This window comes from Acinonyx jubatus, chromosome D4, assembly GCF_027475565.1.
Source record: "Acinonyx jubatus isolate Ajub_Pintada_27869175 chromosome D4, VMU_Ajub_asm_v1.0, whole genome shotgun sequence".
NCBI classification, from domain to species: domain Eukaryota; kingdom Metazoa; phylum Chordata; class Mammalia; order Carnivora; family Felidae; genus Acinonyx; species Acinonyx jubatus.
The window spans coordinates 63,385,990-63,408,956 of record NC_069391.1 but is presented as its reverse complement, the minus strand read 5'-3'; the positions used below and the strand labels follow the sequence as shown (position 1 = coordinate 63,408,956).

Genomic DNA, 22,967 nt, shown 5'->3' with positions numbered 1-22,967 from the left:
TGATGCATAGGGGCACTTGTACCCCAATGTTCATAGCAGCACTCTCAACAATAGCCAAATTATGGAAAGAGCCTAAATGTCCATCAACTGATGAATGGATAAAGAAATTGTGGTTTATATACACAATGGAATACTACGTGGTAATGAGAAAAAATGAAATATGGCCTTTTGTAGCAACGTGGATGGAACTGGAGAGTGTGATGCTAAGTGAAATAAGCCATACAGAGAAAGACAGATACCATATGGTTTCACTCTTATGTGGATCCTGAGAAACTTAACAGAAACCCATGGCGGAGGGGAAGGAAAAAAAAAAAAAAAAAGAGGTTAGAGTGGGAGAGAGCCAAAGCATAAGAGACTGTTAAAAACTGAGAACAAACTGAGGGTTGATGGGGGGTGGGAGGGAGGGGAGGGTGGGTGATGAGTATTGAGGAGGGCACCTTTTGGGATGAGCACTGGGTGTTGTATGGAAACCAATTTGACAATAAATTTCATATATTAAAAAAAATAAAATAAAAAAAAAAACAAAAAAAAACAAAGACAGCCCCCTGGTCTTGTATTCCTTTGGTGGGTGAAATTAGGATTTTTGGCCTACATGCAACATTGTTGCTGCTTGGCTTGGTATGTTGTATGTGATTATATAGCATTTTAAATAAAGGTAGATTCCATTTATATAATAAAGCTATCAAATGAGAAATTGAAATAACAATGCAAGAAAAAAAAAGTACGCAAGGAAAGTCTCATGAATCTGGACCTTCAAGCATGGGTAGAACTATGTTGGGCAGAAGGCAAGGCTGAGGAAATTTGGCTCCAGAAATGAATATCCATGATGTGTTTGGCAGTAGTGAGAAGATTAGCCTAACCAAGCCAGCATCTATTGGACATCAGGAAGAGTAAGACTGCATTGAGGGAACACATCATGAAAGGCCTTGCATGTAGAGAAATAATCAAAAGATGTTAAACTGACCTGAACAGACTGAAATGTTAGAGTTTATACTCCGACAAGTAACTTTCAACATGTGCATAATATCTAACCATTCCCTGGTGAAGAAGGCTAAGAGCCAGGCCTGGAGCTGGTAATCATTATTCTAGACAGAAAGACCCTTCTGTTTTCACTCAAGAAGGGGGGAAGCCTTTTCCTGTGTGTAGGCATAAAGCTGGGTAAAACCAAAATCCACTCTCGATCATTCTGGTCAGTTTCCAGCATGGAGGTATCATGTATGTGCTGATTGAAGGCATGTCAGCTTATTGTAGATGAGCAGTTCCCAAAATGTGGTCCATGGACCCCTAAGATATCTGAGACTCCTTCAGGGGTCTGCAAGGTCCGAACTATTCTCAGAATAACTTGAAGTGCCCTTTTCACTTGCTGACATTGCGCAAATGGTGTAAAAGTAATGGTGAGAAAACTGCTGGCAGCTTATCATGAATCATTCAGTGGCCCCAAATCATACCTAGTAGTCTCTGGATTCTGTACATACTTGCAGGACAAGGAAGCTAGTTTCTCTGATGAATATCTTTTTTTTTTTTTAACATTTATTTTTGAGACAGAGAGAGACAGAGCATGAACGGGGGAGGGTCAGAGAGAGGGAGACACAGAATCTCAAACAGGCTCCAGGCTCTGAGCTGTCAGCACAGAGCCCGACGCGGGGCTCGAACTCACGGACTGCGAGATCATGACCCGAGCTGAAGTTGGCCGCTTAACCAAATGTCTGATGAATATCTTTGATTGATTTTTATCCTTGATAAAAATGGCTCGTTTTATCAAATCTCAACCTTTTATACTCATCTTTCATTCTATTCTGTTTGCTAAAATAGGGAGTGTACATAAGCACTTGTACACCTGAGCTGCAAAGTGAACTAGCCACCTTTTTTTTTTTAATAAAACATCGTTTGTACTTGAAAGAATGGCTGACAGACAGACTGGTTATTTGGATTTGGTAGGTAATTTCTTAAAAATGAACCTAGTGAGTTTGGTACTTCAAGGAAACCAGTGGGCATGGACGTGTTGCCAGGGATAAATTCAAGCTTTTAATTAAAATGTTGAAAATCTTGTATCTTCCACCATGACCATGACACATTCCCCATACTTACATATTTTTTCCTGATGCAATAGGTGGTGATAACAACAAATATGACTTACCAATGCTGTGTAATTGAATGTGTCACATTTTAAAGATCTACATAACTCAGTTCATTGGTATTTCCAAATGACCAAGTGAATATCACTGTCATGCTTGGGGAAAAAAATCCAGCCAAAGTACAACATATGCCAATGAATTTTAATAATGTAAAAATTTACTGGTATGGTTTCAGATTTTACATGAAACTAACCTTAACTGAGTTTTGATATAGTATCAAAAATATTTACAGTTATCTGAAAAGGCCATTAAAATATTCTTCCCTTTTCTAACGACATGTCTACATGATGCTGATTTTCTTCATATACTCCAACCAAAACAACCTTGTTGCAACAGATTGAATGCAGAAGCCAGATATGAGACTCTAGCTGTCTTTTATTAATCCAGATGTTAAAGATAGTTACAAAAATATAAAAACAATAGCCACTATTCATGTTAATTTTTTGTTTGCTTGGAAAATGTAAAATGTTTTGTTGTTATTGTTGTTAAAAAAGTTATTCAGGGGCAGCCTGGGTGGCTCAGTCAACTAAGCATCCAACTCTTGATTTTGGTTAAGGTCACAATCTCACAGTTCGTGATATCAAACCCTGATTCAGGCCCCACACTGATGGTGCAGATTCTCTCTCTCCCTCTCTCTCTGCCCCTCCCCTGCTTGTGTCATGAAAGTGCATGTGCACATGCTCACTCTTGCAAAATAAATATTTAAAAATAAATAAAAATAAAAAGTTTTTCAGGTTAACATGTAATTGGCTTATTGTTATTTTTTTTAATAATTTATTTTGGGGAGAGTACAAGTGGGGGAGGGGCAGAGAGAGGGGGACAGAGGATCCGAAGCCGGCTCTGCGCTGACAGTGCAGCACCCAATGTGGGGCTCGAACTCACAAACTGCGAAATCATGACCTGAGCTGAAGTCAGACGCTCAACTGAGCCACCCAGGTGCCCCAGCTTATTGTTATTTTTAATGGATTAACTAATATTTTTGAATGTTTAATAGGTAAAACACACACAAACAAAAGCTCTTTGGGGTCCTTAATAATTTTTAAAGTGTAAAGAGGTTTTAAGACCCATAGTTTCAGAACTGCCATCTTGGACCATATGAAGAGAGGATCCTGATCATTAAATTCACTTCTAGTGGGATATACTTTTAATTGGCCTTTCTCTGTGTAAAAGCTTTACTTCCTTTTCTACAGGATTCAAGAAGGCACATCAGAATGGTGTGGCCATACAGAATCCACTCTAATTTGCTAATTTCAGTACTTTATTATTAATAATAATCAAATTTCAGTACTTTATTATTAATAATAATCTGCATCAAATAATAATCTGCATCAAACATCACAGCTAATTGCAATGTCTCTCATTTGGGACATGCTTGAAATGATCTTCCCAAGATGCTAGAGAACCATTGGTGGCTTTGTCAGCCTACATTTAGAAGCCTTAACTCCAGCCAGAGGCCTGAAGGAAGCAAGGGAGGAGCCTAAGCTCCCTGTGGGAAATGCCAGCTGCTGAAAAGGCAGGTAGGGACAGATGCCTGCCAAGGAAGGCTTTCTTTAAATATTTTTCCATCAGCACCACCTTCTGTGATCTTTTCACATACCAGGTATTATTAAGTACAGGACCTTCAAATGGTCTTTAGATAAAGTTTTACCATAATGCAAGTAATACATATAAAGATTTGAAATTGTCAGGGCTACAAGATGCTAAGGACCTACTGATTACTACTTTCTCAAGATCTTATAAGGACTGCTAGAACTGTGAATTTTATTTTGTTTTTTTTAATGTTTATTTTTGAAAGAGAGAACACAAGCAGGGGAGGGGCAGAGGGAGAGAGGGAGACACAGAATCCAAAGCAGCCTCCAGGCTCTGAGCTGTCACCATAGAGCGCAGCATAGGACTCCAACTCATGAGCAGTGAGGTCATGACCTGAGTCGAAGTCGGATGCTCAACCAACTGAACCACCCAGGCGCCCCAGAATTGTGAATTTTAAATATGAAAGAGACCAATGGGAGTCCCTGATCCAAATTCCTACCCCCTTAGGTCCTGATCCCCAAATCACTCATTATCCCCCAGGGTAATGAGGCTCAAAAAGTTAACAAAACTTCCCCAGTTTCCTCTGGACCCTAGGGCCCAAGGTGCTGAGTCCAGTGCTCTGACTGCCACTGTCTCACCTGGCCTGTTCTCACAGATGACTGTTCTGGCAGTGTCTTCAGGGTCACAGATCCCAAGGAGATGGGGCTTTTCTATTTCTGTTTGCAGTGTGTGCTGCATGCCCCATAATACTCACCTGCTCTCCCAGGGTTAGATATATACGTCTATCAGATAATGAGAAATGGACTGTTGTGGATAAAAAAGGAACCTAGGCTCAGGACAGCCATTATAAAGTTGTTCTGTTGTGACTCACTTAGAAAGCAAAATACTATTAAAAATATAGAGAGATATAGATACAGGTAGAGATACATAGATATAGCTGGATTGTAACTATTACTTCTTCCAGGAGTAAAGCAGAATGGCAATAACAACCCCCCCAAAAAGATTTTGGATTTGAATCTAAGTGGGTTTTTTTTTTCCATATTTGAATGTCATTTTTAAACATGCAGAAAATTTGACTTTAATATGTATTTGTGGTGGGTCCTCTAACCACCTGGCTTTCAACCAGAGGATGAGTAAAGACAATTCAGGAGTAGCTCATAGTTGCCTTAGGCTTTCCTGAATATTGGAAAACTGCATTTACAGGAATATTTCCTACCTCCAGGCAAAAATCTTGAATGATTACTTTCAGGATAGGAGCTTTTTCACACCTGTGCAAAGACCCTTAAAAGTTTTTGTCCTTTTAGACACTCAGATGCCATTTGAATGAATGTATTTACATGTGCTATATATTTTTATAGTACTCCTGATTCCCTGCTTTGCAAAGACAAAGAAGTTTATGACTTCTTATGTGTTTATAGAGTTTGGCCCTTACCCAAAGGGAGATTTCTTTTTTAATCTTTTGTTTGAACAGATGTGTAAACAAAAGTATTGCTGCCTCTCAGACTTCACTATTTAAGATTTAATGAAGAAAAAAAAGAACACTGATTTTTTTTTTCTAGTCTTTATGGCAAAGTTGGTGTGATCAGGACACTGTGAGGACCTGTGGCTACATGGTGCACCCACACCCACACATGGCAGTGACTGTAGAGTGGCTTGTGAGGCTCTGTGCCATTCTCAGGAACAAGGTGTAGACCAAGAGCTTTCCTATAATGGGCAGATACTCTGGTGATCTTAGAATCCAAACTCAGGCTTCTCAGTGGGTCCAAGCCATCAGGACCTTCCAATCCCTTTGAAAGTCTCTCTCTTTCCAGTTTTGTCAATGACTAATCAAACCTAAACATCTGGTTATGGGGGAAAAAAGAAAACAAAACAATACAGTGAATGTGTCTGTTACATGTCTATTGCTCCTTGTTCTGGTATATGTTCTACAGGGTGTTTTTTGGAGAGACCAACTTAGCAGACAGAGCCATTCTAAAATTGCTTAATAAAACTTTTCCGTAATTCCCAGTGGCCCACTATGATAAGGCTACCCATCCTATGAGGCTGTTCTGCATTGTACCTTATCCCTGTCCAGGCTTCCTCCGTGGAGGGTATGGATAGATGAGCAGGGGAGGAAAACTCTTATGTGGATCCTGAGAAACTTAACAGAAGACCATGGGGGAGGGGAAGGAAAAAAAAAAAAGAGAGGGAGGGAGGCAAACCATAAGACACTCTTAAAAACAGAATAAACTAAGGGTTGATGTGGGGTGGGAGGCAGGGGAAAGTGGGTGATGGGCATTGAGGAGGGCACCTGTTGGGATGAGCACTGGATGTTGTATGGAAACCAATTTGACAATAAATTTCATATTAAAATAAATCAATAAATAAATACTTTAAAAAAAAGATGGCAGAAATTACAATAATATTTCTCTTGCTAAAATGGGAATTGGAGGCTGTTCATGATTCCTTTTGAAACTCACTCTCCTGGATTGTTCTGTTTCTTGCCCCCACTTGTTACAGGTAGGTGGCTATAGGACAGATTGATCCCCATCAGCTCTGCTCATTTCCTTGCTATTCCTATCTAGGTGCTCTCTGAAGTTCTTCAGTAATTTACCTCCAAAGTTGTTTTTTTTTTTTTTACCTCAAAGGCTGTTAGTAGAAAATTTTGTTGTTGTTTTTTTAACTTAAACATTCTCTGCACTATTCCCAGTGAAGCTTCCTAGTACATAAAGATAGATTTCCTACATAGCAAATAGAAACATGCTAATGTAATCATATGGCTGTGAGGTAAGAGGAATATTCTTTTTTTCTTTTCTCAGCACATTGACAGTAAAGATTGCTATCTTTAAACTTTTTAAGAGTCAGTTTTATTTTTTCTTACTTTCATATTGAAAATCTATATATACTTTATCTCCTTTTTAGTTTTGCCTTTCAAAAAATAACTTATTGAAAGTAACGTAACTTGGCTTAGATCTAATGCCTTGAAACACAGAATTTTGGTTCAAAGGCAAAAGAGTATTATCAAAAGTTATTTGAATCTTTCTTACTATTGATCTTTAGAGCAATGAGTAAGATAAGGAACTTTCCTCATAGAACCAACATAAACCTAAAACTTCTCAGTAAGAAATAAATTATACAGAATTATATACAGTTGCTTAGGTCTACTGTGGATTCATTTGGGCTACTCTAGAAGAAGGAATTTTTCCCTACAAAAGTGCTCTCTTATTCACTATAATCCTAATGTAGATCTTTTATAATTTAAAATAATTATAGGTTTTATTTTTTAGAATGTATACATTGTACATTTTTTTATATTTTTTACAAAATATACATACATGTATACATGTATACAAAATACATTTTTTATATTTTTGTTTTTGTTTTTTTTGAGAGAGAGTGCACCCACACGTGCATATTTGCACATGAGCAAAGGAAGGGCAGAGAGAGAGAGAGAGAGAGAGAGTGAGAGAGAGAGAGAGAGAGAGAGAGAGTCCTAAGCAGGTTCCGTGCTGTCAGTGCAGAGCCCTACACAGGGGCATGACCCCACAAACTGTAAGATAATGACCTGAACCGAAATCAAGAGTTGGATGCTTCAGCCACCCAAGCACCCCTGTACATTTTTAAGTAGTAATTTTTATGATATATTTTCAAACACAATTTACAGACAAATCAGAAAAATCAATAATGATTTTATAACTTTATGAAAATTAAATCAAAGGTGATATTCATAAAGTCTTTGAAGTGAGCCATTTCCAAGTTAAGCATTTAACTGTGAATAGATGAGGAGACTATTTTGGCCAAAATATATTAGAACAATTATCCTTTACAGAAATGATATATACTTAATGTTTTAACTGAATTAAACAATTTTTATATTTATGAACTTTAGTTTTAATAATAAATCATTATTTTTGTAAAAACAGCATATCATGTGTTTAAATTCTTAATTATATGAATGAGATTAGGATTTACCATAATCAGACATAGCCTATCTTTTACCTTTTTAGCCCTGGTTAACTGTGGTCTGAAGGCGGACAGTTTTTCCTTTACTTTTTCAGTTCTCAACTGATGGCTGCATATAGTATGTGTATGTCCAAAGGAGGAAGACATATTACCACCCATAGATTAGAATGATTATTTCAGAATTCTCCGATAAACCCAGCTTCTACTTAAGTATCCCCCCATTTCCATTCAACTAATCTCATCATCAAATGAATTTTTAACTGTATTTTTACATTTCCTAGGGGTAAACCACTTACTAGATTTTATTTTTAATAAAGATTCCACAAATTGAATTTGATTTTTTTCATAAAAACACTATAGTAGAAACACCTAACAATACCCAATAACTTAGGCAAATAATCATGAATGTAGCAATTACTAAGTTATAAATTATACTCTAATAGTGTCAAGCTTTCTAAAATACTTAGCAGAAATATTTATACAATACAATGTACAAAGTTCTTATCTTTATATTTCCTTATTATTATAATCATAAATTGTAATATGACGGAAAACTCATCAGAATCACAGAATATAGAAGTACTTCCTCAAGGCAAATCTTGATGGATAGTTTTGAAGAAACTTTAAGAAAACATTAGGAACACTTAGGGGCTTTTGCAGAAACTGGCATTTCTTTCTTATTCAGGTCATGATTGCAAAATTTCCTTTTAAATACAGGCATAGTATTCCAGTTGTTGGCCATTCTACTCTTTAGCAGAAAGAGGAGTGGATTTATTTTGCTTTCTTTAGCAAGCAACCTCACCCTCTCTCCTAGTGTTAAGGAAGGACAGTATTGTCTTTTAAATTCCTAATCCAGTCTTTTTTACTGAACTTTTCATTACTCGAGCCTTTATAACTGTTGCTACTTCATTGTGTTGCCTCAGTGTCATATGACTTCACAGCTTTGACATAAGTGGTAATGAATGAGTTTGAGTCCAATTCACATAATCTGGAAACTTTTCATCTTGGCCATAGGCCTTGAATTTTGCTTTATGGCATAACTATCACTGCAATTGGAACTAAACTTTGGAACTTTTTTCCTTGTATCCACTATTGTAAAGGATACCATTTTACTATAAAGTAGTGAAACCAGCTTTGTAACAAGGCCACTAAAATGTTTATTAAGTTAATTAACAAACAAAATTTTGTTTACAATCTTGTTTCAGTACAAAGTACTCTACTAAAATGAACCTATCTGAACCTAGATAGATTTTGTTTGTTTTTAATGAAGGATAAGGTATTAAGCCCATGTGTGAAAAGAATGATTATCTAACACAATCAAGTTTTTAAATATAGAATTCTTGGCAAAATTAAAGATCCACCTGTTTGATACCTGTGTTGAAAAGCTGAATTTTCCTGAAGAATTTATAAAACTGACTTAAAAAAAAAAAATGTATCCATACAAAATGTGAGCTTTGTAATGCTTTGCCAGAGTCAGAAAGACCAAGAGTAATCATGTAAATTATTGAAAATTACAATTGTCTGGCATGATTTCTCCATGGCTTCAGAAATTGCAGTATATGAGGAGGGAGTGTTCTTGGTTGGCCCAGTTCCTTCTTTTTCTGTTTATTTCACTTATCCTCACGTAAACATACCATCTCTCCTTACAATAATAGATCATTTCTTGGGAATCATCTTAAGATGATGAGCCTTTTTATTAGAAACTTATAACAGTCATCTGTTTTCTTGTGAGGTAAAATAAGTGTGTCAAATCTCTTACAGATTTGGGGCGCCTGGGTGGCTCAGTTGGTTAAGCGGCCGACTTCGGCTCAGGTCATGATCTCACTGTCCGTGAGTTCGAGCCCCGCGTCGGGCTCTGTGCTGACAGCTCAGAGCCTGGAGCCTGTTTCAGATTCTGTGTCTCCCTCTCTCTCTGCCCCTCCCCTGTTCATGCTCTGTCTCTCTCTGTCTCAAAAATAAATAAATGTTAAAAAAAAATTTTTTTTTAAATCTCTTACAGATTTATCTTCAAAGGTCAGCATTTTCCTCTCTTTGTTGATGCTTTAAGATTCAAAAAACGATGTCTTTAAGGAAAGTACTTTCAGCATTTTATGTTTGTTCATCTGAGTCACAATAGATATTTAAGAAGTCAATTTATTTTCATTAGAAATGGTTTGCTACTAAAAAAACATACAGTTACAGGGTGCCTGGCTGGCTGTGTAGAGCACGTGAATCTTGATCTCGGGTCATAAGTTCGGTACCCATGTTAGATAGAGATCACTTTAAAATAAAATAAAATAAAATAAAATAAAATAAAATAAAATGCATACAGTTATATCTTACATGTTATCCAATGTTCAGTTTATTTCAATAAAATGAATTTAAATATAATAAGTTGAAGAGATAAGTGATTTATTTTTAAAAAAACTAAATGTTCCATCTTAAAATTTAAAAATTGGCTTGTCATTTTTAAGTCCCTTAAGGGAAAGGCCTCTTTGTATATGTAAATATTTTTGTTCTCAAATGCATAGCATGGTGACAGGAAGATAACAAGTGCTCAGTAAATATTTGTGGAATGAAAAACTCTTCCCTATACACATTCATTTATATGTGCCATTTCAATCCCATTGAACTCCTGCAAAAGAAAAATAATTATGTCATCAGCAAGAATCTGTGTCTAGCAAACTCCTGTATGTATGTCTGAAAAAAAGAATTCTTTAAAGATAGTTTAACTGGGTATAGAATTCTAAGTTTATATATTTTTTTCCTGTCTGCATGTAGAAGGTATTGTCTTCTGGTGGTGGTGGTGTTCATGAGAAGTCTGTCTTCAGGTTGATTGTCATTTCTTTGTGGGATATCTTATTTTTTCTTTCTGGCAGTTTTTAAGATATTCTCTGTGATATAACAAAGTACAGATTTATTTTTATTTTTCCCACGAGAGATTTGCTTTCCCTTTTTAGTTTGAGGATTCATGCCTTCTTCAGTTACCTGCCATTATGTCTTTATATTATCTCTTTTGTTTTCTCTGTTTTTACCTTCTAATATTTTACAAACTTTGGTATGTCTTCTGCCATGTCTTCTTTCTCTATCACTTTATCAACTATCATTGTAAGACTGTTTAGTCTGCTGCTTAACCCATGTTTTGAGTTTGTTCCTATCTCTATTTTTTATTTCAAAACCACATTTCCTTTTTAGAGTTTGTGTTTGGCTCTTTCAGATCTGTCTATATAATACCAGCCCTAGTATATTCTATTCTTTCCTTTATCTTTCTGGACTTGCTAATGATTTAAAGTCTCTTGCAGATTGCTTTGTTATCTATAATTCCTCAGATACATATTCTCACACTTGTTGCTTCTGCCCATTTTCATGGTGGTGGGTTTTATATATTCTTCATAATTTTTGCCCAAACCCACCCCCCACCCCCTCCCCCACCCCTGCCACCACCACCCATCAGAATCAAAAGCATTCTCTGGATTATAGAAATCTTCCCATGGTATGTTTTTATATTCACTCCTCATTGAGATCTATGGTTTTCACTGATTCTGGACCAGTTTTTTATGTTGGTTTTTAGCTTAGATTTTCCATTCCACCCAGGTGCTACAAAATCAGATTCCACAAATGGCACAGGCTGGGCATTCCAGTGATTCTTCCTATCTAGAATAGGAAGGTAGCCTGCTTCTCTTCTGTGTTCCCAGTTTGGACTTTACTAGCTTTAATTTGCAAACTGGATAGCCTCTTAATTCCTACTGTGTTTTTGGTTTGTTTGTTTTTTAATGCAGGGAGTTCAGTCATTTCCATCTCCCCTCTATACATGGGGTCTAGTAAACTATAACTTAAGGCCCTAACTCTGGACTGCTGAGCATCAGCTCCTATTCACCACTTCTTTGTTTTTGGCACCTAGAGATTTACCTTTCTCACTTCTGAGCTCAAATGTAATTTTGTTGTTGTTACCAAATTGTATCTAGTCTTCTCATTTTGGAGTGGGGTAGGGCTTTCCATGTATTCACTGTACCATCTTCTCAGGGAAATTGGAACCAATAATTAAAATTATTTTTTTCTTGACTCAGTGTTTTTAACAATTTATGTTAGACAAGCAACAAGTATAGTCTGTAAAATAAATATAATTCTATATATAGTGTCAACCAACTGTAGTTAGCATCTTAAAATCACTAAATATTCTGGCAATCTAGTAGAGATTAAAAGGTAGGATTTATGAAAATGGTTTCTTACTTAATTATCACATAAAGATTGTTATTATTTTAAAGTTTGGCTACTTATGTAAAATTAAATAAAAATCTGATTAGTAATATTGAGGGAAATTACTGATTTAAGAATTTTAAATATCTTGTTTTTATGCCATTATTTTTATAATCATTAATTTTTATTCTCATTTAGGATTGTGGATATCAGCATGTATATAATATCCCAACAAACTTGACAATGAAGGCATCATATTATTGCTATTACTTTTATTATATCTTTAAGAAAGATATATTCTGTAACATATATTTTAAATGATGGACACCATGGAAACATCATAGTATTGGCATTACTTTTATATATTTCATAAATATATAAAATACAAATATATATATTTATATAAATATATTTATATAAATATATATTTATAAAATATATTTATGAAATATATAAATATATATTTATATGAAATATTTATTTTATAAATATAAATGTTTATATTTCTATAAAATATATAAAATATAAATATATATTTATGAAATATATAAAAGTAACTTATTCCTGTATCATCTTTTTAAAAATCTAAGTTAACTAACATCTCTCATATTGTTATCAACTAGAGAATATGATATACTTGATTATAAAGAGGTTTTGGAAAAAATAAGGCCATCTCCTCATTTGACCAAAAATGACTATTTTTTCAGACTTAGGTTTTGCATTCCTTCTCTTTCCAGACACATAAAGAAAAAATGAAGACAGATATATTGACACTTTCAAAGAAAGACCAACAACTAAGTGAAGGAAACATTTCATTTCCCCTTTACATTTCACACCCTGTAAGCCAAAAGAAGAAAAAAGTCTACCGCACAGACCAGACCACCTTTATAATTGGAGAAACGCCAAAAGGGATCCGCAGGTATGTGTATAGCAACACTGGACTTTAAAAATTATTCTCAAAAGAAATATAGCTACTTAATAAAATACACAAATAATTTGAATCTTAACCATACTTGGCAGCTGAATTTGTATACTTCAAAAAATAAATTCAAAATGTTTTAGATGTTTTTAGAGAGCTAATCCCTCAATTGATAAAAAAATGAAATCATTTTATATGGATAAATGAAACACTTAATTGCATTTTATTTACTCTTTGAATATTGAGCACCTAATATGCACTCAGGCATTGTGCTAGGTTTTACACAGACAGGATAAAAAAGGACAGAGTTTATAGTGCAGTGAGAGTTAAACCATAAAACTTTCAAAAGTTAAAAAAAAAATTATAAATAATTATAAAATGGTGTATTATAGGAAAGAAGTGGACAGGCCTGGTTGGTAGAGAATAAGGTGACCTGGAGGGGGGCCAATGGCTTTCTACTGGGTAGAGAGTAAGACCTCGCAACAGAGTTGGCATCTGAGACCTGAGGGATAACCAGGCAAAGAACTAGGTTAAGGACATCCCTAGGGAGCAAAGAGGTTTGATGTGCTCAAGGAACTGAGAGAAGACTAGTGTACTTAGTGCATAATAAACCAAGCAGAAAGACATGAGCTGAAGGCCAAGACATAGATGGGGCTGGAGCATGCAAAGCCCTGTAGGTTGTGGATAAGAGTTTGGATTTTGTCCCAGGTGTGTCAAAGCTATTGAGGCATGAACATGATCTGATGTATGTTTCTCAAAGATTGTTCTAGTTTCTTTGTGGAAGAGAGCAGACTAGGGAAGACCATAAGGAACTAGCCAATGGTGGTTTACGGTAGAGTGGTTCCCATGGAGATAGAGTTTGGTGGATGAATTCAGTTTGGTATGGACTGGTTGTTGGGAAAGAGAGAAAACAAGACTACTCTTAACTTTTCCATGGAGCAACAGACTGGATTTACTAAAATGGGGAAAACTAGGAGTTTGGACTGAAAAAAATCAAGAGTTCTCTTTTGCTTGTATTAAATTTGAGGTTCTATGGAAATAGGATTTGGGGACTAAAGATCTAAATGTGGAAGTCATCAGCATTGAGATTTTAAATGGTTTTAGAGCCACAAGTTATGTGAACAGCCTAGGAACCCAGCACAGACAGAAGAGAAGATAGGACTGAGCCTTAAGGGGACAGTGGCCTGCTGGGTAGGAGGCACACTATAAGGTCCTGAAGTCCAAGAGGAATGAAAATTTCAAAATGGAGGAAGCACTTCATTTTATTAAATGCTGCTGAGAACCAGAATCAGATGAAGTGGAAAAGTGCCTTCCAGAACTGGCAGGAGAACTCACTGGCTGCCTTGATGTGAGCAGTCTACAAATCCCTAGGCAGACTCAGGGTGAGGTGGGAAGCAGGGGATGGGCAGATCTTGAGACTGCTCTGTGAGTGTGAAAAGTTGCGGTAGTTGGAGGGCATTGTGCAGTCAAAGGTAAATTTTTTTAAGTTGGGAAGACAATAAACCTATTTGTGTGTTGAGGGAAAAAACCAATATGGAAAAAAAGAGATCATGCTGGAGAAGTGGTAACAGAAGTCCTGCAGAGCAGGAGAGGGTGGGATCCAGACTACTGAAGAAGGTCTAGCCTTTGAGAGGCATCAGAAGAGGAGGGATGGAAGATGGGCATAGATGCGATATTTTGTCAATTAACTGAGAATTAAAGTATCAAATCAGAGGGAGAGAAATTTCAGGAGAGAAAAGTCATGAAATAAATCATTTATCAATTAGAACAGCAAGCTTGGTGAGACTAGAATTCATGGGTCATGTTAAGTCCCTGTTGGAGAGTAATTCCAGTAAAAGCATCCATGCAGTTGTGCAGACTTTGTTCAGCCAGGCTTCAATTGCTCAGTTGCAGACACAGAATAGGGAGATGGCTGGGTTTTATCAGGGGTTAGAATGGAGGGAGAGAGAAGCAAAGAAGCTGAAAGATGTTTGCAAAGGAGTAATTATAAAGTCGAACCTAAGCTAAACAAGGGGAGGCTTGATGAGGTCAGAAGTATCTTCCAGCATTGTTGTCATGGGGGAATTAAACAGTTGAGCTGGATTATGAGGTGACTAAATTCAGGGATTTGCAGGTTGTGCAATTAATGGTAATGACAATGGCAGTATATGTCCTTAGGAATAGGGACCTGACATTCTGTTGAGTCTTGGGGAGTGGGGGATGGTGGTAAAGAAATTGGTGGGCTAGGAGTTGGAGTTACATGGGCCATCCACATGGATGTTGGTGTTGTCAAGAGTGATGGCAGGAGATGGGAAAGGAAACAGGATTGATCATGAGTTCAGTCACTAGGAGGAAGCGACTAAGAGGTCAGTAGACAAATTGAGGGAAAGAATGGATTAGCAGGATAGCATAAACCTGCAAAAGGGAAAGGAATCTTTAAGAAAAAAAAATGGTCTGGAAGCAGCATGTGAAGCATGAACCCTGAGGTTTAAGATGTGAGGTATAAGAGCCTTATCTTGTGAGGGCCGTATGGGAAGAGGTGGCATCATGAGGGGATAGAGGGACCATCTGGGGAGAAGAACAAGGGAGTTGGTAGAGCATAGCCTCATTCCAGGGGCTGAGGAATGGTCTGGAAGGCTGAGGGATTCCATTAGATTGGGGAGGAAGAGACTAGGACCAGGAAAAGGCCTGGGGTTACAGGTGACAGAGGAGTAGTGACTGAGCTAAGCAGGGATGAAAGGCATGGTTGAATTGACCCTGAAGGCCTCTGCAGACAATGGGCAAATGGTGATGGTTCTCCCTGTTCCAAATTCTTTCCTCACCGGTTTGGTAGCTCCTCAGCCCTTGGGTGCTGGTGTGGTAGGCTAGAGTGTGGCTCTCAGCTCCCCACCATTGCCCAGAAAGGCAAACACCCTACATGCTACAGTAGCATCTCTCCTCATAAATAGACTTACAATGATGATTCTGGGCAAATTGGGGGTAATTTGCTTTGGGCAATTATTTTGTTCAGAGGCAGACCATAATGGATTTTACCAGTTTTTAAAGAGCACAAGTGTCTTTATCTCCGTTAGCACTGTATATAAAAATAAAACTATTAACAAATGATTAGATTTTCCTTCTCTCACTTTCTTCTCTGCCCATCCCAGGGAATAAATGCCTTAGGCTAAGTGAAAGACTAATGCTAGAATGCCAACCTCTGACCTAGGGATCGATGTCAGAACTGCTGACACATCTTTCCCACTAATCATCCTCTTTTATGAGAGTCACGAATCCGTACCAGCTGTGGCCATCAGGTCATCGGAATGAAGTTTCAGTTCTCCCTTCACTCAAGAAAGCTCAGGCAAAGAGAAGATGACTTAGCTGTGTCCCACCATTTTCCCTCAGTTCTCATGAAAAGGGGAGAGAACTTGAATTATATACATGACACACAACTACTCTGGATATATTTGCTAAAATAGACCTGTCTCTGATTTCCTTTTTTTTTTCTTTCTTCTAGTGACTTATGAGTGTCTACTTTAGTTTATTAAATTTTCCTTACAAAGTGGCTAGTTTATACCTCCTGAGTGTACCTTCCTTAAATACTTAGAGAAAATTCTTTTAAAGACCAAGAATTATGAAAGCAAGTTAGAAGGCAAAAATAAAATGAATTATAATCAATCATATTCTTCCTGTAAAGGACAACCTCCCAGCCTAATTTACTTGCATACTACTGGTATAACATGGGGTCAGAAGCTCTCCTCCCAAAAGGGACAGAATTGTAAGATTCTGAGTGAGGTCAGCACAGCAAAGGTGAAGTATTCTGGCAGCTTCTGAGACACCACCAAGTCTTGGATAAATAAGACATCAGCCTGTAACTTTGCCAATAACTTAATCTTCGCAGCACAAATATTTATTAGAAAGGCCATGAAAATGGATTTGGAGATGATTAATAAACAAAATAATACCTCATTACTTCATATGAAGTAAAAACTGGAACCTTTTAAGAACGTGCTTGTTGCTTTCCAACAAGAACATTGGCAATTTCCAGGACAGAAATTTGGAAGCTTGTATTTGTGTTATTAAATATTCTCTTGGCAGCAAGAGTGGCTGTTGCTCAGGCATAGATAATATCTGGACTTGGAACAGTGAAGAGGACCAGTGCAGTGAAGAGGACTAGAAGGCAGGGTGCTCATCTGAAGGCACAAAAGTCATGAGCATGCACGATGGATGCCACTAAAATCACAGGAAACACAAACTTGACATAACCTGGCCTGAGCAGCAAAATAATAGTGGCTTTAAAGCTCCAAATTACATACATTACAAATAAATCATTATTTTACCCTCAGGATTCTCTGTTGTGTGTGCAGGATAAAATTCAAACTTTTGAAATTGACATACGGACCCTTCATGATAGTCAGCCTCTTCCTTGGCAATTTCTCCTGCCCCTCTGTGTACCAGGTTCTCTCTGAAGTGGGCCTGTGCATGTTCCCTGTTCCCTGGACGGTTTCCTCACTTACCCTTGCCTGACTGGTGACACCAGAGAAGCCTTCCCTGCTACCTTACCCATGATCCATCACTGGCTCAGGTACCCCTTCTGTGGGAACCCACAGGGCCCTGTATTTACATCTGTAGTGGGATTTATCACTCTCTTCTGGTTTGGTTTTCATGTGTCTGTCTCCTCCAGCTTGACTATAAACTCCTTGAAGAATATGGTGATCGGCTGTTCACTGCTGTATAGCTCTATGGTGCCTAGCACATAGAGGGTCTATAAATGTTTGTTGAATGTATAAATGAATGTTTTAAGGAACTATATCAAATATAAACATAATTCTAAAACTTTGGGACTTTTAATCATGTGTTACAACACCATCTGGCTTTTTTTAAAAGAATGTTTACAAACACTGAGCTCTCCTGATTCATGGCCCAACTCAGCATCAGCAAAGCAATACCCTCTGTCTTTGTCTGCTCCATCTGCCATAGCAAAATACTATAGACTGGGGCTTAAACAATAGAAAGTTATTTCTCACAGTTCTAGAGCCTGGGAAGTTGAAGATCAGGGTGCCAGCTGATTTGGCTCCTGGTGAGGGCTCTCCTGACTTGCAGATGGTGACCTCATCGTGTCCTCTCTTGGCCGAGAAAGATATTTCTGATGGCTTCTTATGACCTCATTTAACCTTAATTACCTTCTAAAGGCCCTATCTCCATATACTCTGCGGTTTAGGGCTTTGAAGCCCATAATGAATTTGAGGGTGTTGCAGTTCAGTCCATAGCACCCTCACCTGGGGAAAGGAGCACAGTCTGGTGTCCAGGGTTGTGAAACAATCTTTCTGCCTCTGTCTTACCAGGGTTCTGGAAGGTCCATTTTCTCACACATGCATACAACAGCTTTTGTTAGTATCTTATACTAAGAGTAAAACTCACTCCTTTAAATGACATCTCATTTCTTAGTTTAGCTGTCTATACGCAAGGCAGGCCAGTTGGGGAAAGAAAGAATCTAGGTTTATCAGTTTAGAATTTTCCTTTAGGACCATCAAAAAGTTGTATGAAATTTCTTTGTTGTATTTGTGGAAGAAGGGAAAAAAGGAAAGAAGAAAAAATCCCTTTATTTTTCAGAATTTTCTCTTTTCATTAGGACCTTTTTTTGACAATTTTATTTCATAGGACTTGAATGCAATATAGATTTTCAGACAGATTATATAAATTATGATTCTCATGTCAGCCGTAAGTTGGCTGACTGGAGGAGCAGCATGCTGGGATCCCATCATTCCCAGGAAATGCCTAATAGTATAAATCAAAATAACTTCAAAAGCTGGTGATTTCATGAACTAGAATTTTTTTTCACTAGCATAAGGAAAGAGGTCACATTCTGCTAGTGTAAAATGCATTTTCATTATGGAATTAAGTTAATATATACTAAATCAATAAGATTACAGTTGACCCTTGGACAACACAGGTTTGAACTATGTGGGTCCACTTACTGGCAGATTTTTTTCCAGTAAATACAGTACTGCAAATATATTTTTTCTTCCTTGTGATTTTCTCAACAGCATTTTCTTTTCTCTAGCTTACTTTATTGTAAGGATACAGTATATATAATATATGTAACATGCAAAATATGTATTAATTGACTCTCTACATTATCAATAAGGCTTCTGGTCAACAGTAGGCTAATTTGGGGGAAAGTCAAAAGTTATATTCAGATTTTTGACTACACAGGGAAACCTAACACCTGTGTTGTTCAGGGATCAACTGAACATTGCTTTGTGTCTTTTTTTAATATCACTGATGGTGAGTTCTTTAAAAATAAAATAATAAAAATAACTACTGGTTTTGTTCATTAAATCTTCAGAAAACAATTTGAAGAAATGGCTTCTTATTTTAACTTGCCTTCTGTAAAGGAATTTGCTAAAAATATAACTAATGCTACATCAGAAGAACGACAGAAAATGCTAAAAGACTTTTATGCTTCTCAGTATCCGGAGGTAAAAGAATTTTTTGTGGATTTTGCTTCAGAATGCATTAAAACTTCCTGTCAGAAAAGAGAGAGAGTCAGGAATAAATCTGAAAAAACAGAATCTCTTATAAAAGAAGGGCTGTCAGATTCTGCAACTTTGGCACTTAAAGATTCTCCCAAAAGAGTTTCTCAAATTTGCAGCCCAAAAATATATAAAGAAAAATCCATTGAGTTTCAAAATCACGGTTCCCATAGGGAACAGGTACTTTCTAATGACGGAGAGACTACCAAATCACGTATGAGCTCTACCCAAGAGACTGACAATGGAAAAAACAGCCAAGCATCCAAAGATACTGTAGTATCCTGTTCCCTGAACAGTAAGTCTGAAGCATATGAGTTAGAAAAATTAGAAAATACAATGAAAGAGCAACAAAACCCAACAAGAACAGGCATTTCAAGAAACGGACCCCTTTTCAAAGTGGAAAACAAGAAGGTAGAAAATCCAGTGTTAGGAAACACTTCTGTGGTAGGCTTACTTGGTGACACATCTATTCTTGATGACCTCTTTAATAGTTATGGGAACAGTCCCACACAGCTGCCAAAGAAAGTTCTTTCAGGGCCCATGGAAAAAGCAAAACAGAGACCAAAAGATTTCTGGGACATCTTGAATGAACAGAATGACGACAGCCTTAGTAAACTCACTGACTTGGCAGTGATAGAGACTCTATGTGAAAAAGTGCCCCTTGCCGCATCCTCCAAAAGGAAAGAGGAGCTGGAAACTTCGCTTTGGAAATCAAATGAGAAATTTTTGTGGAAAAAATTTAGCTTAAGTGATACAGATGAAAACACAACTAGTGCACAAAACTAATGCGTAAACACACAATGAATTACTGTAACCATGAACTTCTGCCATCCATGTTTACAACACTGTATTCCACACTATGTTATCTTGAACACAGCTGTCATGCATTTTTATTAAACTCTTGCTCTAGGGTTTTTTTTAGCCTAAAAGGTTATGATGGATTTGTTTTCCTTGATATCTGATTTGATCTTTTAAAAATATGATTGTATTATAGTATGAACCTCTGTTATGAAATAGAAAAAGTCTAGATTTGTTATCAGGAGACCTTGGACATCTCTCTTACTGTGTAATTATGTGCCTGTAGATAAGTCATTTACCTTCGTGTGTAGATACTGCCTAATATGAAAGATGAAGAGTTTGAACTCAACATTTGTGTCCTTTCAGCTTAAAAACACCTTTGGTTTACTTTCCCAGATTCCATTTGAAGTCATAGGCCGAGTTATGGTCATCCCCCAAATCAGGTGTGCATTGATGTGTTTCTTTCTTACTAGCATTTAGAAAAGTATTAAGTTAACTGTTTTCCTTTTCCCTCAGTATCATGTACTATTGCTAAATTATTTTAGGTGAGGGTAATAACTAGTAATGAATATATGATGTTGTGTTAAAATAAGTTTATAACTGCTCAAAATCAAAGGGTTAATGTTGTATAACTGTACTATATGAGATATGACACCGAAGTAATATAACTACTACCAGTAGCCACAGAACACCAATGCCTCAACTTTTTATACAACAACTAGGATTTAATCAATATAAATTAAGCTTTGTATAGTACTTTTGTATTAAGTATGGCAAAATGAGGAAACATTTTATTTGAAACTATTCTCTTTTGCTGAATTGAATTTATGTGGTTTACAATCAACAGAATGTGCTTATTGTTGAGTTCATTTACGTGGAAACATTCACTCAGTCCCTATGTGTCCTGTGCCAGTGCCTAGAGAGGGATAGGTGAGATACTGCTACGGGTGAAAGATAAGGAACCATATCTGTAAAGAGTCATGTGTGTAGAGCCCCTGGTGTCATGCCTGGCACATGGCAGCAGGGACCTGATCCACATTCAGATGCCCAGTGGTAATTCCCTTAAGTTGAGCTCCTGGAGCTGTGGAAAAATAGAGGAGGAAAAATAGAAAATAGCAGTGAACCAGGAAATGGTGGTACTAAGAGCACCGTAAATTGTTGCTGTGTTGAGTGGGGAGAGCTTCAGAGTACCCAGCCATTGCAGTGGGGAGCCATGGCTCAGAAATGGAAAAAACAAAACAAAACGAAAACAAAGAAACAAAGAAATCTTTTAAGAGACTGAATAACCAAATATGTTTTTCAATGTGATGTGGTTGAGGGCTGTGAAGTATATTTTATGTCATGACCTAGTATATATGTGATGAAATAAAATGTTTATGAAAGAGTATTTACCTGTAAGGCATGCAGTTGTACTTTGATCTAGAAAAGATGCATAGGAATTTGCTCTTTTGGCTCTTGTGTATGTGTGGTTTTTAATGCTCTCATAACCCACTGAATTGATTTTACAACCCATTAATGATTGAAAATCACAGCTTGCAAATCATTGTTTTAGATTAATCTTTTTTTTTTCCTACTTGCAGCTGAGTTGTGTTCAAATTTATCAGATGCTGAGTTTCACCACTGAGGTGCTTGCTACAAAATGAATGTGTTGTGTAGTCTGTGGTAGACTTGACATAGAAATGCTGTCAGCCTGCTGTGGGACTAGCTGTTGGGAGGAGGTTGGATAAGCAAGTAGATGCCCCTTCATCTCAGCTTTGATACCACTTTTAATGAAAGTAGACCTTTCATAAAATAAAATGCTTTTACATTTTTTAATATAGGGGTGCCTGGGTGGCTCAGTTGGTTAAGCATCCAACTCTTGGTTTCGGCTCAGGGCATGATCTCACGGTTTCATGAGTTCGAGCCCCGCATCGGCTCTGTGCTGATGGTGCAGAGCCTGCTTGAGATTCTCTCTCTCTCTCTCTCTCTCTCTTTCTCTCTCTCTCTCTCTCCCCCCCTCCCTCTCCCTCTCCCTCTCTCTTTCTCACTTTCTCTCTCTCTCTCTTTCTGCCCCTGCCCCGCTCACGCTGTCTCTGTCTCAAAAATAAACTTCAAAAAAAAAATTTAATATAATGACTTTCAAGTCATAAAATGATATTCACACAATATAATGAAATACAATTAAAGATATTTTTTATAAGTAAAAGTCAAAATGGAAGCAAAAATACAGACCTGGAGTTTAAAAATTAGTTTTCAGCAGTTATCAGTGAAATATGTCATTATTTTCATGCAGGCACAGTGTGTCAAGCAGAGTACAGGGTCCGGTATGAAGAGGAGCCAGTCAGAGTTCCAGGAGAGAAACTGTAAGGGTTGACTTTCCCTGCACTGGAACAGTAGGAGGAGTTGGAGAAACCATTGATGAATCTGGCAACAGACACTATGAAGGGCTGACAATAAGAATCCTGCCCAGGGGCACCTGGGTGGTTCAGGCACTTCGGTTTCTGACTCCTGGTTTTGGCTCAGGTCATGATCTCATGGTTTTGTAAGTTCAAGCCCTGATTGGGCTCTGGGCTGCCAGCTCAGAGCCAGCTTGGTATATTCTCTCTCTCCCCCTCTCTCTGCCCCTCCCCTGTTTGTGCTCTCTCCCTCTCTCTCTCCCTCTCTCAAAATAAACTTACCAACAAAAACCCCACATGGACCATATCACTACTAAAAAACCTTCCAACTTCAGGTTTCCAAGATTTTATTTGCCATAGTCTGTTTTGTTTACTTCTTTTTAAAGCACTCTATTGGAAACTGAGGCAAAATACTGAGAGACTTTTGCACTTGAATTCCTTAGGTTTCCCTTAAAGCCCTGAAACCACTTCTCAGAGTAAATTAACATCATCTGCAAGCAGTGTGGCTGCCCCTAAGTGTTCAAGACAATGGAGCCTCACTTTGCAGAGCGGAGTTTGGTGATAAACTTTTCCCCAGTCCACACAAAATGAGAAAGCC

At 37.3% G+C, this 22,967-nt stretch overlaps 1 protein-coding gene across 3 annotated transcripts in view; it reads left to right on the top strand.

The window, feature by feature from the left end:
• ERCC6L2 (ERCC excision repair 6 like 2) overlaps window positions 1-22,477 on the top strand; it is a 139,971-nt gene extending 117,494 nt beyond the window's left edge. For 2 of the 3 annotated variants that reach the window (XM_053205164.1, XM_015068299.3), the window contains 2 exons: window positions 12,521-12,702; window positions 19,010-21,381. In XM_053205164.1, the coding sequence (XP_053061139.1) occupies window positions 12,521-12,702; window positions 19,010-19,982 (1,155 nt within the window). In that variant the 3' untranslated portion in view covers window positions 19,983-21,381. Of the gene's footprint in view, window positions 1-12,520; window positions 12,703-19,009; window positions 21,382-22,266 lie in introns of those variants that run through there. The other variant, XM_053205165.1, reaches the window with a different exon arrangement.
• The last annotated feature ends 490 nt before the right edge of the window (window positions 22,478-22,967 follow it).